The sequence below is a fragment of the Pseudophryne corroboree genome, chromosome 1, assembly GCF_028390025.1.
Source record: "Pseudophryne corroboree isolate aPseCor3 chromosome 1, aPseCor3.hap2, whole genome shotgun sequence".
NCBI classification, from domain to species: domain Eukaryota; kingdom Metazoa; phylum Chordata; class Amphibia; order Anura; family Myobatrachidae; genus Pseudophryne; species Pseudophryne corroboree.
The window spans coordinates 155,266,261-155,283,305 of NC_086444.1; the positions used below are offsets into that span (position 1 = coordinate 155,266,261).

Here is a 17,045-nt window from a genome sequence, read left to right on the forward strand (position 1 = left end):
ACAATAGGTTGGTTCAGGTGAAACGCTGAAACCACCTTAGGGAGAAACTGAGGATGAGTCCTCAATTCCGCCCTGTCCGAATGGAAAATCAGATAAGGGCTTTTACAGGATAAAGCCGCCAATTCTGACACGCGCCTGGCCCAGGCCAGGGCCAACAGCATGACCACTTTCCATGTGAGATATTTTAACTCCACAGATTTAAGTGGTTCAAACCAATGTGACTTTTGGAACCCAAAAACTACATTGAGATCCCAAAGTGCCACTGAAGGCACAAAAGGAGGCTGTATATGCAGTACCCCTTTTACAAACGTCTGAACTTCAGGGACTGAAGCTAGTTCTTTTTGGAAGAAAATTGACAGGGCCGAAATTTGAACCTTAATGGACCCCAATTTCAGGCCCATACACACTCCTGTTTGCAGGAAATGTAGGAAACGACCCAGTTGAATTTCCTCCGTCGGGCCTTACTGGCCTCGCACCACGCAACATATTTTCGCCAAATGCGGTGATAATGTTTTGCAGTTACATCCTTCCTGGCTTTGATCAGGATAGGGATGACTTCATCCGGAATGCCTTTTCAGGATCCGGCATTCAACCGCCATGCCGTCAAACGCAGCCGCGGTAAGTCTTGGAACAGACAGGGTCCTTGCTGGAGCAGGTCCCTTCTTAGAGGTAGAGGCCACGGATCCTCCGTGAGCATCTCTTGAAGTTCCGGTAACCAAGTCCTTCTTGGCCAATCCGGAGCCACGAATATAGTGCTTACTCCTCTCCATCTTATCAATCTCAGTACCTTGGGTATGAGAGGCAGAGGAGGGAACACATACACTGACTGGTACACCCACGGTGTTACCAGAACGTCTAGAGCTATTGCCTGAGGGTCCCCTGACCTGGCGCAATACCTGTCGAGTTTTTCCCAACGGTTTATAATCATGTGGAAGACTTCTGGGTGAAGTCCCCACTCTCCCGGGTGGAGGTCGTGCTGAGGAAGTCTGCTTCCCAGTTGTCCACTCCCGGAATGAATACTGCTGACAGTGCTATCACATGATTTTCCGCCCAGCGAAGAATCCTTGCAGCTTCTGCCATTGCCCTCCTGCTTCTTGTGCCACCCTGTCTGTTTACGTGGTTGACTGCCGTGATGTTGTCCGACTGGATCAACACCGGCTGACCTTGAAGCAGAGGTCTTGCTAAGCTTAGAGCATTGTAAATGGCCCTTAGCTTCAGGATATTTATGTGAAGTGATGTCTCCAGACTTGACCATAAGCCCTGGATATACCTTCCCTGTGTGACTGCTCCCCAGCCTCGCAGGCTGGCATCCGTGGTCACCAGGACCCAGTCCTGAATGCCGAATCTGCGGCCCTCTAGAAGATGAGCACTCTGCAACCACCACAGGAGGGACACCCTTGTCCTTGGTGACAGGGTTATCCGCTGATGCATCTGAAGATGCGACCCGGACCATTTGTCCAGCAGGTCCCACTGGAAAGTTCTTGCGTGGAATCTGCCGAATGGGATTGCTTCGTAGGAAGCCACCATTTTACCCAGAACCCTTGTGCATTGATGCACTGAGACTTGGCTCGGTTTTAGGAGGTTCCTGACTAGCTCGGATAACTCCCTGGCTTTCTCCTCCGGGAGAAAAGCCTTTTTCTGGACTGTGTCCAGGATCATCCCTAGGAACAGAAGACAAGTCGTCGGAACCAGCTGCGATTTTGGAATATTGAGAATCCAATCGTGCTGCCGCAACACTACCTGAAATAGTGCTACACCGACCTCCAACTGTTCCCTGGATCTTACCCTTATCAAGGAATCGTCCAAGTAAAGGATAACTAAAATTCCCTTCCCTCGAAGGAATATCATCATTTCGGCCATTACCTTGGTAAAGACCCGGGGTGCCATGGACCATCCATACGGCAGCGTCTGAACTGATAGTGACAGTTCTGTACCATAAACCTGAGGTACCCTTGATGAGAAGGGTAAATTTTGACATGAAGGTAAGCATCCTTGATGTCCCGAGACATCATGTAGTCCCCTTCTTCCAGGTTCGCAATCACTGCTCTGAGTGACTCAATCTTGAATTTGAACCTCTGTATGTAAGTGTTCAAAGATTTTAGATTTAGAATCGGTCTCACCGAGCCGTCCGGCTTCGGTACCACAACGGTGTGGAATAATACCCCGTTCCCTGTTGCAGGAGGGGTACCTTGTTATCACCTGCTGGGAATACAGCTTGTGAATGGCTTCCAAAACAGTCTCCCTGTCAGAAGGAGACATCGGTAAAGCCGACTTTAGGAAAACGGCGAGGGGGAGACGTCTCGAATTCTAATTTGTACCCCTGAGATATCACCTGAAGGATCCAGGGGTCTACTTGCGAGTGAGCCCACTGCGCGCTGAAATTCATTGAGACGGGCCCCCCACCGTGCCTGATTCTGCTTGTAAAGCCCCAGCGTCATACTGAGGGCTTGGCAGAGGCGGGAGAGGGTTTCTGTTCCTGGGAACTGGCTGATATCTGCAGCCTTTTTCCTCTCCCTCTGTCACGGGGCAGAAGTGAGGAATCTTTTGCCCGCTTGTCCACGAAAAGACTGCGCCTGATAATATGGCGTCTTCTCATGTTGAGAGGCGACCTGGGGTACAAACGTGGATTTCCCAGCTGTTGCCGTGGCCACCAGGTCTGAAAGACCGACCCCAAATAACTCCTCCCTTTAATAAGGCAATACTTCCAAATGCCGTTTGGAATACGCATCACCTGACCACTGACGTGTCCATAACCCTCTACTGGTAGAAATGGACAACGCACTTAGACTTGATGCCAGTCGGCAAATATTCCGCTGTGCATCACGCATATATAGAAATGCATCTTTTAAATGCTCTATAGGCAAAAATATACTGTCCCTATCTAGGGTATCAATATTTTCAGTCAGGGAATCCGACCACGCCAACCCAGCACTGCACATCCAGGCTGAGGCGATTGCTGGTCGCAGTATAACACCAGTATGTGTGTAAATACATTTTAGGATACCCTCCTGCTTTCTATCAGCAGGATCCTTAAGGGCGGCCATCTCAGGAGAGGGTAGAGCCCTTACAAGCGTGTGAGCGCTTTATCCACCCTAGGGGGTGTTTCCCAACGCACCCTAACCTCTGGCGGGAAAGGATATAATGCCAATAACATTTTAGAAATTATCAGTTGTTATCGGGGGAAAACCACGCATCATCACACACCTCATTTAATTTCTCAGATTCAGGAAAACTACAGGTAGTTTTTCCTCACCGAACATAATACCCCTTTTTGGTGGTACTCGTATTATCAGAAATGTGTAAAAACATTTTTCATTGCCTCAATCATGTAACGTGTGGCCCTACTGGAAGTCACATTTGTCTCTTCACCGTCGACACTGGAGTCAGTATCCGTGTCGGCGTCTATATCTGCCATCTGAGGTAACGGGCGCTTTAGAGCCCCTGACGGCCTATGAGACGTCTGGACAGGCACAAGCTGAGTAGCCGGCTGTCTCATGTCAACCACTGTCTTTTATACAGAGCTGACACGGTCATGTAATTCCTTCCAACAGTTCATCCACTCAGGTGTCGACCCCCTAGGGGGTGACATCACTATTACAGGCAATCTGCTCCGTCTCCACATCATTTTTCTCCTCATACATGTCGACACAAATGTACCGACATACAGCACACACATAGGGAATGCTCTGATAGAGGACAGGACCCCACTAGCCCTTTGGGGAGACAGAGGGAGAGTTTGCCAGCACACACCAGAGCGCTATATATATATACAGGGATAACCTTATATAAGTGTTTTTCCCCTTATAGCTGCTGTATATTTAATACTGCGCGTAATTAGTGCCCCCCCTCTCTTGAAGACAGGACGTCTTCTGCCGCCGATTTTCCGGACCTCTTCTGCCTTTCGGCTCTGTAAGGGGGCCGGCGGCGCTGCTCTGGGACCCATCCAGGCTGGGCCTGTGATCGTCCCTCTGGAGCTAATGTCCAGTAGCCTAAGAAGCCCAATCCACTCTGCACGCAGGTGAGTTCGCTTCTTCTCCCCTTAGTCCCTCGATGCAGTGAGCCTGTTGCCAGCAGGTCTCACTGAAAATAAAAAACCTAAACTAAAACTTTCACTAAGAAGCTCTGGAGAGCCCCTAGTGTGCACCCTTCTCGTTCGGGCACAAAGATCTAACTGAGGCTTGGAGGAGGGTCATAGGGGGAGGAGCCAGTGCACACCAGATAGTCCTAAAGCTTTCTTTAGATGTGCCCAGTCTCCTGCGGAGCCGCTATTCCCCATGGTCCTTACGGAGTCCCCAGCATCCACTTAGGACGTTAGAGAAATAAAGATTAGTGTACATGACCTCAAGAACTTTGTGAGTAGGTGTAACACGTATAAATATTGCATCACATTAAATGTAGCTATTATTAGAATGATAAAGACTAAAGACATTGCCATCCAGAAAGACAGGTTTTGGACACACCCTCTGTATGAGGAATCCGGCAGTTTACAGAAAGCGGAAACCATACAGAATATGAACGTTAGTTTTTGCCTAGGGCCAGTGCAAATATCTTAGTCAGCACTAAACTTAAAACAAATACACTAAAACACAAAGTTATATATACTGAACTTTGAACCCTGGACTGCATAATGCAAAACAAGATTACCGTAGAGCAGAGGTTCCCAAACGCGGTCCTCAAGGCACCCCAACCAACAGTCCAGGATTTAGGTATATCCATGGCTCAGCAGAGATGGTTAAATCAAATTGATTTAGGTGCTAATTAAGTCACCTGTGGCCAAGCATGGATACATTTAAAACCTGGACTGTTGGGGTGCCTTGAGGACCGCATTTGGGAACCTCTGCCGTAGAGTGAAGTAGTTTTTATTTTATACATTTGTATATAAAATCATATATACATACACACAGGTTGAAAGGGTTCATCCACACTCCCATTACTTAACGCATTGATTTAGCTTTCTATTTCCCTTCTCTGCTCTTTATCTTATATATAGAGGGTATATTGTTTTATCTCCATTGCCCTTTGATGTAGCAGTTTCTCCCTTTATGCTATATTATCCAGTGCAAAGGATAAATCACATTTGCCTCATGCTCAGTTGCAAAATATTGTATACCAAACATTATCTAGATCTCATATACGCTTTTCAGCCAACTCTACATAGCATCTAGATTCTGCATCAGACCTGGCCAACCTACAGCTCTCCAGCTGGTATAGCATGCGAAGACTTGTACAGGGAATTAAATTGTTTTGGGTGACTAAAAATCCCATCTAAACGGGACTGTTTAGATTCCCAAACAGTTGTCACGGTTCAAAGCGCTGACTTCGCACACATTTCTTCTCGCACCTCAGGAGGCTGCAAGAAGAAATGGATCTCCACGGCTGCTGGGCGTCTAAACTGAGCAACAATTGAATTGCTGTTTTGTGTCCCCTAGCGGTAGCCGCAGGGAAAAACAATTAAATTCCCCCATTAGTTTATCAACTTATAGTTTATGGAGTGCTTCGGTTAGGTTACCGGCATGACGACACCAGGATTCCGAATGCTAAAAATGTCTTGGCAGTCAGAATGCTGACCCACAGGGTCTATTCACACTCATGTGTGGCCATGATACCCATAGACCCTCTGTCCCATGCTCGGTCTACCCAATCTGTGTCACCCGTGTCTGTCTGCCCCTCCCCTTTAGACAGTAAGCTCTCACGAGAAGGGCCCTTTTCCCTCATGTGATTATCCTTTTCTTACTTTAATAATCTCCAACTGCCCAAATACTGCAGTTCTCGGCCACCTTGATACTTATCTCAGTGTCGTCTACCGATGTAGTTATGCTTAGTTACCCTGTACTTGTCCGATATTGTCTTCAACTGTGAGTCACTGTCTTCCTGTTTTGATTATGTGCATATGTACTCTGTAACTGGGCGCTGCGGAACCCTTGTGGCGCCATATAAATAAAGGATAATAAAAAATAATAGAACCTGTGGAAAGCGCAGCCAGTATATCATACTCAACCCCCTTCGGATTAGTATTTCTGTTGCAGCGGAGTTAGTATATCACTAATTAAAAAAGTCCTTTGTCTATTGGCTGTTTCCCAGGTTAGTGTCCCAGTCGCTTACAGCTGCTGCATGCGTTTCAGTAGCAGACTCTGTGGTGTTTATGTGGCACAATGAGACTAGGCTAGTGTGGACATATCTGTAGCATACCCGAACAGCAAAGCTGAAGCAGGGCAAGTTGGGATATGTAGTTCCACAGCAGCTAATCGTGCCATAAATTGGCTAAGCATACAGGAGATATTAATGAAAACTGTTAAGCAGAAATAAATTACAAAGTACATCCATCACAATAAATACAGGAAACACATTTTTATCAATGTTAGGATGCAGAAGGAATACATACTGTATCCTGGCAGTCAGGATGCCAGTGATCACATGACCAACTGCAGCATTCTGACACTGAAGATCCTAACATCAGAGGGGGTATTTCTCCCCCCCACAACCCTCGGGAGATGGCGGCTAGGGACAATTCCCTCCCCTCCCCTGGGCCCTATCCCATACCCCAATACACACGCTCGGGATGTCGGCTGTTGGTGATCCAGCGCAGGTCTCCTAAGTGATGTCGGGATTCCGGCATTGGTCACGACCGCTGGAATCCAGACAGCTGGGAACGCATCCCATGCAGAAGACTGACATTTTGCATATTTTAATGGGATAATGAGGCTAGTTTTAGGTGTTCTTATGCAGAAAACAGCTTACAGAATCGCACCCTCGTGTACATTACTTTTTGTGTGCACATTTATTAGCATCACAAGCTATTTTGAATGTTTTCTGAGTTATTTATGAAGAGGTGTATGTTTGGGCACGGGCTCGGATAGCCGGCCCTGCTAAGAGTAAAGGTGCGTACACACGGTGCGATTCTGGCTAATGGGCGATATTGACTAGAAACTGCCGGGGACATGAACCTCTGATCTAGTCAGTATCTACCCGCCTGCACACACTATGGGGGTGATTCAGATCTGATCGTAGATGTTCTAAATTTAGCACATCTACGATCAGTTACTATGACATGCGGGGGGGATGCCCAGCACAGGGATAGTCTTCTCCCACCCCCACACGGGTGCGAAAGAATCGCACGGCTAGCTGCGCCGGCAGGCGGCTGCCCGCTGCATGTGAAGTCACGCAGCCACCGCAGCCCACCCCAACAACGGTCCGGACAACGCCCCATCAATGGCTGAACAGCAGTGGCATGGTCACAATGATAGATTTCCATCATATTACCATGGTACCAACCTTCAGGATGTCCCAGAGGAAACATCGTAAAAGAGTGCATGCCCGATACAAGGCCACTGACTGGAGCTTGCACTGTAACCCACATAGAGTGAATACTTTATCTTGTTACATTGGTTTTCCTAAAGAAACAAAAGCAAGTTTAAGGGGGGGGGGAGAGATGTATAAAGCAGTAATTAATTAATAAATAAAAAAAATTGTGGATAAGTGATCCAAGGCAACCAACCAGTTGCAAATTTTATACAATGCACTTGATTTTACATTAATCCTGATTGGTTGCCAACTGCTTGATTGACTAGAAAGGATACTTCACCACTAGGAGCATACAGTTATTGTAAAAACAAACGGTTGAGTCACATTATTATGACCACCTCCTACATTGGACGTCAGTAGCACGTAGCCCATGAAGTATGTCACATGTCGTGCGCTGGCTTGGTGGGTATATAAGGTGTGCGATAGGCTGCTTGCACACATCACTCGTTGCGGTCATGGGTAAAAGGAGCGATTTATCAGAGTTGCAAAAAAGGGATGATTATTGGTTTTCGGAGCACGGGTGGCAGTATTTCTGAAATAGCGCAGATTGTGAACTGTTGGCGTGCTGTTGTGGTGAAGGTGTATAGTGACTGGACAAATGGCACCATTGCAAATAACCGATGTGAAAGTGTGGAGCACCACGTGCCTTAGATGTGAGAGGTTAACGTTGGCTACAAAGGTGCGCGAGGGCCGACCGACACGATCCAGTGGAGCAGCTCACAGTCAAAATTAATCTGGGAGCTACCAGACATGTTCAGCTAGTCTAGCTGCTGCTCGTGCTGCACATGGCATTTACTCTGGCTACTAGCTGGTGGTCATAATAATGCGACTCGACCGTGTATATAAACCACAATATGCATAAAAGGTCACAATTCAAAATTAGGGCCTAATTCAGCATGTGTACTGCAGGTGGGGCAAATGTAAGATGTGCAGAGAGGATTAGATTTTGGTGGGTTACATTGTTTCTGTGCAGGGTAATTTTTTTACACTGCACTTTGAACACACTCCTCCCAAATCTAACTCTCTCTGCACAAGTTACACATGCCCCACCTGCAGCGCACATGGTTTTGCCCATTAGAGGAAGATTTTGCTTTTTTAGCGATCCATACTAAATTAGGCACTTAAAACCACAATAAAATGGATCATATATTAATTAATAGCCCTTTGAGTACCACACAGCAATCAGTCTTAAAAGCATCCCAGGGCTGTGATTCAGCCCAGTGATTTTAGACACATACATATATAGCTGGTTTAAGTTTGGTAGTGTATGCTTATTTGTGGATCAGCAATTATTAATATCTTTCAGGATTGAGTTTAGACAACATTGTGCCAAGTAATGTATTTTGTTTAGAACTTCCTTATTGGCTCACTTCCCCACTTTTTTTACTGCTTTGTACATTTCCCCTTAAGTGCCTGGAGCTATGGAATTTCTCCATGCGGTAAGACTAAGAGGGTGCACGTAAGACAAAAGCATTAAGTGCACCCTCTGGGCTTACTGCGTGGGGTAGCAGGCAGTGACTGAATAGCTCTGGGTAGAGCTACAGCTGCGCGATAAGCTCCACTGCTAACTTATCTGCCCTATGTGTCATCCACATAGCAGCAAATGGACCAGATAACGTTTCTAGTTAGTGTAGCATGGTCCCAAGCACTGCAGCAAGGACAGAACAGAGCATTCCACTGGCATAGTATGCTTGAAGGGAACTTTTCTGGTGGAACATCAAAATGGCGCATATACAGTATGCCTCAATTAATATTCTTAAGTGTTCTGCTACTCGTCTATGGTGCTTATAGCATAATCAAAGTGGTCTTGATTAACTGCAGTATGAAGAGAAAGGTCTCATTGTGGACATGTAAAGATTAGCAAGAACACTCAAAACTAGCATTCGTTTTATAATCTTTATACACTTACAATTAATTCTAAATACAGAAAGGCAAAGTACATAACATATATACAGCATTTGCAAAATATACCAATTATAACAGTATTTAAATATTCACATTGCCTAGTGAAGGAATATAATTAAATCCTGCAGACATGTACAGTACATAACTGCTCAATTAAACCAGTTACATAATTGCATTTTTTTGGCATTGGCAATAGAGCCTTGATCTGCTGCAGGGCTAGGCAACGTGCGGAACTCCGGCTGCTATGGAACTACTGTACTGTACACTTCCCAGTATGCCTTGAGAGCAAGAGTGATAGGGCATGTATTATCCTACAGCAGTTGGGTTGACACATGCTGCATGTCCCTGATCTACTGGATGTCTTACTCCAATATTAAAAGTGGTTGGACACCTCGCCATGAAGAAAACACTGATTACAGCATACAAGGTGTTTGGCTTGTCAATACTGCAGACTGCATGTAGCGTTATATGCCCACGGCCTCTGTAGGTGACGCACTTTCACACTCAACCTGAAATCAATTTCAGTGCAGCTTGTGGTTCCAACTCTATTAAAACAACGTTATAAACTAGACTATGGGAGCCATTTGCTTAAGTTTTTAATTCACGGTTGTTTTAATTAATTTGATATTTCACATTTAAAAACAGACTCTGCAGCTTGTACAAGCTCAATGGAAATTGTAACTGAAGTCTTTGTTTTTCTGTCTAGATCCCTTGAGTTTCTTAGCCACTTTAGCAGTTCATTTTCAGCTTACATAGACAGCATGCCAGGTGTTCTCTAAACGGAATGCAACTGTATCCTGTTCAGAGACCCTAGCATTCGGACATCTCTTATTGCACAAGGCAATGGGCCTTTGTCTACACCAATAATCTCACCATTACACACATTTACCAATGCATAAAGAGTTTTAATACAGATTCTAAACAACCAGTGCATGATTCTGCTACTTTATGCCCCCCGGGGAATGGGGAACAATTAAAAATGCATTAACTGAAATAATGGACGACTTGTGTCCATGTATAGCAATGGACGACTTGTGTCCATGTATAGCAATGGATTAACGCAGCAGATCTGTAACCGATATTGATAGAGCTTGTGTGAATCAGCCCTTGTGCAAATATTGACATGCATTAGTTTGTGTTGCAAAAACATAAACCAGTATAAAATATATTCACAGAACATTTCTAAAAATATTTCACTTTATAGTCAAAACTTCATAGTCTAGAAGTAAACTTAAATTTATATATATATAAAAAAAACAAAAACAAAAAAAGTTTAAAAAAAATAAAAAAGGTAACAAATGTCCAACTTCCCTGTGCTGGAAGGGCCAGCATTCTCACACAGAAAAATGGCATATGAAGCCACGGCCACCTAGACCAAACTTGTCAATCGTTCATGGAAGAAAGTCCCCTAGCAGGTACTTGTCTTTGTGTTCGTGGAACTGCTGGTGTATGAATTGGTCTTTCTGGAATACTTCATGGAGCTAAATGAGATCTGCATTCTCTCCACAGTCCTTACGCTGCGGCAGAGGAAAGTGTTTCTGACGTTTTCTCTGAAATCCTTGGACACAAAATAATAGACAAAAGGATCAATGCAACTGTTCAAGGCAGAGAGACACAGGGCCACGATGTAGACTGCATAGACGTTTCCTACGTGGGTTTCCTTTATCGTTCCATAGTTAACCAACAGCAAAACGTTGCTAGGCAGAAAGCAGACGAGACACATGATTAGCACTGTGATAATAAGCATGATGGCTCGCTTTCGCTTTTTGCCAATATTTTCATCTGTGATGGATGCATTCAAAGTCTTTATCATGAGTGCGTAAGCCACTGTGATCAGCACAGCTGGGAGGAAAAAGAGGCCAATCCCAAGCGAGAGGAAGTAGTTGAACATATCGTAAGCCGCGACGCTGAGCGGCAAGACGTCATGGCATGTTGTGATGTTGAGGTTGGTCACGTAGACCGTCTGATCATACAGATACAGAGGAATGGTGCTGAGCATAATTATGATCCATATGGTCACTGAGACAATGAGTGCAATCTTCGTCTTCTTCCTGGTGTGTGAGATGGGATTCACAATAACCCAGTATCTTTGAACACTCAGGCACGTGATGAATAAGATTGAGCAGTACATATTTCCATAGAAAAATCCCACGAGTACTTTGCACAGACCTTCTCCATAAATCCAGTTGTTGCCATTCAGATGATAGGAAATCTTAAATGGAATCCAGATAACGAACATCAGATCTGCTATTGCCAAGTTGGCCATATAAACCACCGCTGGGTGCTTCTTCTTTGTGCGGAAGAAGAAAACCCACAATGCAATGGCATTGCTTGGTAATCCTACAACGAACACAATGATGTACACCAAAGGGAGAAAGACTCTCGTCAGGCCGCTGGTCAGAACTTTCTGTGCAAACTCGTTCACTGTATAGCCAAGTTTCCCAGTAATGTTGTTGACTACATCAACATTACCCACAAAGTTTCTTCCTTTTTTCGTAGAATTTGTGCCTACAAGAAAAAAATTAAACAGTTAATATTCTGTCTGATGAGTGTGAGACCGTTTATTTTCTAGAAGTCAAAGTTTCAGATTCAGTTAAGAAAAACAGTCACATGAACTCACACATAAAATTATATAGAAACGGCATCATTTTATGAATTGCCTACTGCAGACCCGCAGAAAGGTAAGTAGCACTGCAGATTGCAGGCCCCAATATTATCAAGATACGCTTTTCGGAGTTTGCCCCCTTTAGTTTACTCCATCTTCAGCTGGTGCTTTAGTGAATGGAACCAACGAGCAGGAGAGAACTCTTCCTATCCCCCTCCCGCAGGCTCCAATCCCAGAAACTGACACTTTGTGCATACTGTACGTAGAGTCAGATTCCCCCAGAGAAGTCTTTCACAAATATGAAAGACTTCTCCCAATAAGCCTGGTAAGTAGCTAGCAGGGACAGCAGTTATTGTTACCGATGTCCGTGCATGTTAACTTTAGTACATTGCGGGGATATTTTCAATCAAAATTAAATTATCTGTTGCAATGCAGAGTGCTAATAAATCGCTGAATGGTAACAAAGAAAGCTTGAAAGAAAGGGCCCAATTCGGACTTGATCGTAGCAGCAAATTTGTTATCAGATGGGCAAACCCGTGTGCACTGCGGGGGGGGGGGGGGGGGGGGGTTTGGGAGGGGCAGATATATCATGTGCAGAGAAAATTAGATGTGGGTGTGGTATGTTCAAACTGAAATATAAATTGCAGTGTAAAATAAAGCAGCCACTGTTTACCCTGCACAGAAACAATATAACCCACCCAAATCTAACTCTCTCTGCACATTATATATCTGCCCCCCTTGTAGTGCACATGGTTTTGCCCATTATCTAACAAATTTGCTGCTACGATCAGGTCTAAACTAGACCCAAAATCAGTTTCCAATTATAGATAGAAACTCTGCAAACAGTGTGCTTGTTTCAACATCACATAAACCCAGATAACGTAATAAAACGTTTTTTTTCTTTTTTAAAAAGGTCAAGGTCTCTTTTTATAGTATCACAATGATAAATCAAAATGCTCAAATGCTATAAGAGAATTTAGAAACATATCCAAGTCTCTTTTCACTGATATAGGGGCCTATGTATTAATAATTGCAGCACTGCAGTGATTATTAACAATTCATATCACCAGGGCTGCCATCAAAAATTGTGGGGCCTGAGACTGACAAAATAGGCAGGCACCCTCCCCTGGGTGTGGAGCATCAACTGGTGCGTAATTGTAAAGTGCCCTACACACTTAAAGATTATCTGTCCAATCTTTCTGGTTGGAACAAAAATCTGGCAATGTATGGGAGCAAATGACAATTGACTATTTGCTCTCAATCACTGGACAACAGACAAAAATGGACTTTCAAATAAATTGGTTAAGTTTCTTTCATTAAAACAATTGATCAATAATTGTACAAATCTGGACCCAGTTACAAAATTATGAAGTGTCCTGGGTCTGTATACAAATATGTATGAATAGTATTTTGTTGTGCACAAATGTATGTGATAATAGGACAATGGGTCTTAACAGGTTAAAGTGGTTTACACTATCTGAAGGTGGGCAAACGCCAAAAACTATTTTAAGTTTGATACATACAGTAGGCTTCAGATTGTAGTCCCCATTGATAATACTAGGAACAGCAATCTGTACTGCTAATTAGCATTCTGCAGAAAGTTGCTGTGAAATCTCCTGCATTATGCCATTAGTACATAGCAACAATTCATAACATTTTTCAGAAACTGCAATGTCTACATCATTTTATGAATAAAACGCTTCATAAATTATCCCCACAGTTTCTGCAAACAATGTGCATGTTTCAGATTTACATGAATTTAGATAATGTAACATAACACAAATCACATTACAGTTTCTAATAACTAGTATGAATACGGACGGCCAGGTTTACATACTGATCCCGTATATTGGGGGTAATTCCAAGTTGATCGCAGCAGATTTGGGTGGGGTGTGTTCAATCTGCAATCTAATTTGCAGTGTAAAAATAAAGCAGCCAGTATTTACCCTGCACAGAAACAAAATAACCCACCCAAATCTTACTCTCTCTATACATGTTAGATCTGCCTCCCCTGCAGTGCACATGGTTTTGCCCAATTGCTATCAAAAATCCTGCTGCGATCAACTTGGAATTACCCCCAATATACGGGATCAGTATGTAAACCTGGCCGTCCGTATACAGACAGAGGGATCCTGGCCACCTGTATGCCGGCAGCCTGCGCTCACCACAGGATTTAATCTCCCTCTATGGGTATCGTGGACATCCAAAGAGCGAGAAAAGCCTGTGGAGTCGGGAGGGATTCTGGTGGCGGTATAGTTAACGTTCCCCCAATATACTAAATACATTGTTGGTTTCAAATATTTTCTCCTTATAATGTCACATAACCTGTGCAGCCCGCCCCAGTAACCCCCCCACACACCTTTTCTTTATTTGTTTTCCCCGTCTTAAAAAGAACAGTAGTTTTACTCAACTCTACCACCATTCGCCCATCTGGGTTACTGACAAGGGGTGTGGGGGCGAGTGGTATGTTAAAATAGGGGCCCCTAGCCCGGTAGATGCTATAACCAAGTGGGCTAATAGACCTCTGAGATCAGGGGGAGGAGCAAGGCCAGCAGGATATTAGTTTCACCATCCACATCAATAACTACTTCCTTTAGTAACCTGGTGGCGAGCAGAGTGAGCCCGCGAGGGTACATTTTGGGTACCATATTCTGGCCAGGTGACATCAGAGGTCCTTCTCAACTTGGTTTTAGTCATAACAATTCTTCAATGCAGAGAGAAGCTAAGCATACTGAAATGTTCCAAACAATTACACACACATTGTCACTGTTGTAGTTTGCCTGTCACCAATGTGAGGTGGTTGTTACGCAGTTGCGCAAGTGGCTTAGAGGAAAGCTACACCTATAAGCTGCACGTTCTTTACGAACAAAGGTCTACTTATAATAGAAGGAAAAAAAAGCAGAATTAAGAAGCCAGTATACTATGATATTCAGCCCATTTGTTCCTTATACAGGCATCAGCCCTGTGCTGACCACTTGTTATCACAATGTTACAACAGAAACCAGTCCAGGCTCGTTGAGGATTTTGGTATGCTTGGCTGCTCATTTACTGAATAAACTTCTAACAGTACCAGACCAGCAACAACCAGCATCAGTGTACAGGAATCTGGAGAGCGCACTGTATTCCTTGGACTGCTGAAAACCAACTCGCATACTAGTGGGGGAGCACATACCATGTGACTGGCCTAGCTTACATTGGGACATAAAAAAACATGGGGGGGGGGTTATTAAAGTATGGAGAGCAATAAAGCACTAACCGAACATGGTACGTAGTCAAAATACCTAAACTGGTAGCCCGACACATCCCGGAGGTAAGTACAGGGGTTGGTGTTAGGGTTCGGCACTAGGGGGTGGGATAGGGTTAGGCTGCGAGGATGAGGGAGATTAGTGTTAGAATGCGGGAGGGGGAGGTTAGGGGTAGGATAAAAATACTCACCAGACTGTGCAGGAATCCAGACTGCCGCTATTGCATGCCCAATACCCAAGTTTCTAACTCATTTTACAGGCTGTATTTGAAAAAATGTCAGTTATGATCCGATTGGTTAGTGCTCTCCATGCTTTGATAAATACCCCACTCCATCATTAAAAGCCACAGAGGATTTTTATTTTTTTAATGCAAACTAAGACAGTCACGTGGTATGTGCTCATCCCCTACCAACTATTTACAATGGGCCCATTGTACCCATTTAATAAAGTTCTCTAAAAGTGGTCATTAAGCTTATTTGTAGGACAGATTAAAGCACACCCTGAGTTCACAGGTTTACCAGTAATTAGCATCACAGATCAATGTAATAAAATTACAATTCATGACCAGGTTAAAAGATTTACGTGGAGTAATTAGAAATTACTACTAGATTAGTAATAAGCACAGAGGTCACACAGAGCAGCACACTCTGAGTGCCAGCAGCTCATTATTCCTCCGCTGGAGGCACGGGGTATACGTACAAACCTAAATAAGTATTGCGCAATGAATGACATGCTTTGAAATGAGTAAACTCTTATTATGGTTTTACGGAATGAACACTGTAATCCGCAATAACACCCACTGGCGAAGCAGCATCTCCTCATTATGTAGGACAATGATCTACTTATTTTAAAAGTCCTAGAATACAAGGTTATTACTGCAGTATGAGCTACAATAAAAAGTGACCAAGCCCAACACTTTCACCTATAGTTCTAAATACGCTGCAGACAACAGGTGCAAATCAAACAGGTACAAAATATAGAAAACACATTGCCCAGGGATTGCTCCTTTTTGTCAGTTAAATGCCTCGGTCTGCTGCAGTAAAAGCCACTTGTAACAACACCCTGAAGTAATGGACGACACTCATTCCTGGCAGAGAAGTACAAACAAATCCATACAATTGCTCTAAAATACAAGTAGGTTCCCTTGAGCAACAGATGGGCAGTCATTGCAGACTCTGTACTTGGGCCCTCAGGGTGTGTCCCAGGAAGTCATGGAAGATAGGGCAGATAGCCCCCTCCCCATAGGTAGAAAATCTGTTTTTCTCCAGCTTTTGTAGAAGTACACGTCCCAGCAAGATACAGTATACTGGGACTGACAGTTCTTGAAAAAAATAACTAGTCCAGCCATAGTGCATAATAATAATAATAATAATATATATATATATATATATATATATATATATATATTTCGATTTTTATTTTTTCCCCCCAAATAGATGAGAACGTACCTGACACTATCAGACAGCAGGTAGACAGCAGCACCGCGCCGACCAGGAGCCGCCGGCCCCACATCCCGGAGAGCAGTGTGTATACAGATCGGGACACACAGAGCACCAGGCTTCTCTCCCAACACAGCAGTAACAAACTAACAGGTAAGTAGTAACTAACAAGAAGCTAGAACAGGCAGGGCGCACAACTAACGCAGACTCCGCCCCTTACGTGACGTCAGCGTCCTCCTCCTCCACTCTCTCAGCAGGTTTCACTGATACCGGTCCCCTGAGTGGGCGGGGCTTGTGCAGTCAGCGACACCTGTAGAACGTAGACCTGGGGAAAGATGAGAGGACGTCACCGCACAGGTATGCAGAGGTCTCCAGGTCACACAACTAATGCGTCAGCCGCTCTCATCATTATGGCAACACAGAAACATAAAGTCAGTGAGGAGTGATATAGGGGATGTGTCCCTGTACTAGTAAATAACTTCTGCAAAGGACATACCTGTTACAGAGCTCCACTGTGTGCATGTTGCTTTACACATGGATATCACAACT

At 44.3% G+C, this 17,045-nt stretch overlaps 1 protein-coding gene across 1 annotated transcript; it reads right to left on the bottom strand.

Annotated features, from left to right (window-relative positions):
* Positions 1 to 9,184: 9,184 nt before the first annotated feature.
* Positions 9,185 to 16,726, bottom strand: F2RL1 (F2R like trypsin receptor 1). Its single transcript, XM_063963708.1, has 2 exons — positions 16,506 to 16,726; positions 9,185 to 11,715 (listed from the first exon to the last, which is right to left on the bottom strand). The coding sequence occupies exons 1-2, from the start codon at positions 16,567 to 16,569 to the stop codon at positions 10,616 to 10,618; spliced, it is 1,164 nt and encodes a 387-aa protein (XP_063819778.1). The 5' UTR covers positions 16,570 to 16,726; the 3' UTR covers positions 9,185 to 10,615.
* Positions 16,727 to 17,045: the final 319 nt, after the last annotated feature.

What these genes read in the sequence shown, in the direction of transcription:
- F2RL1 (XM_063963708.1), bottom strand. Translation starts at nt 16,569, where the DNA reads ATGTGGGGCCGGCGGCTCCTGGTCGGCGCGGTGCTGCTGTCTACCTGC. An exon ending in CTGCTGTCTGATAGTGTCAG is followed by an intron (nt 11,716 to 16,505) that starts GTACGTTCTCAT and finishes TTTTTCTTGTAG; the next exon opens with GCACAAATTCTACGAAAAAA.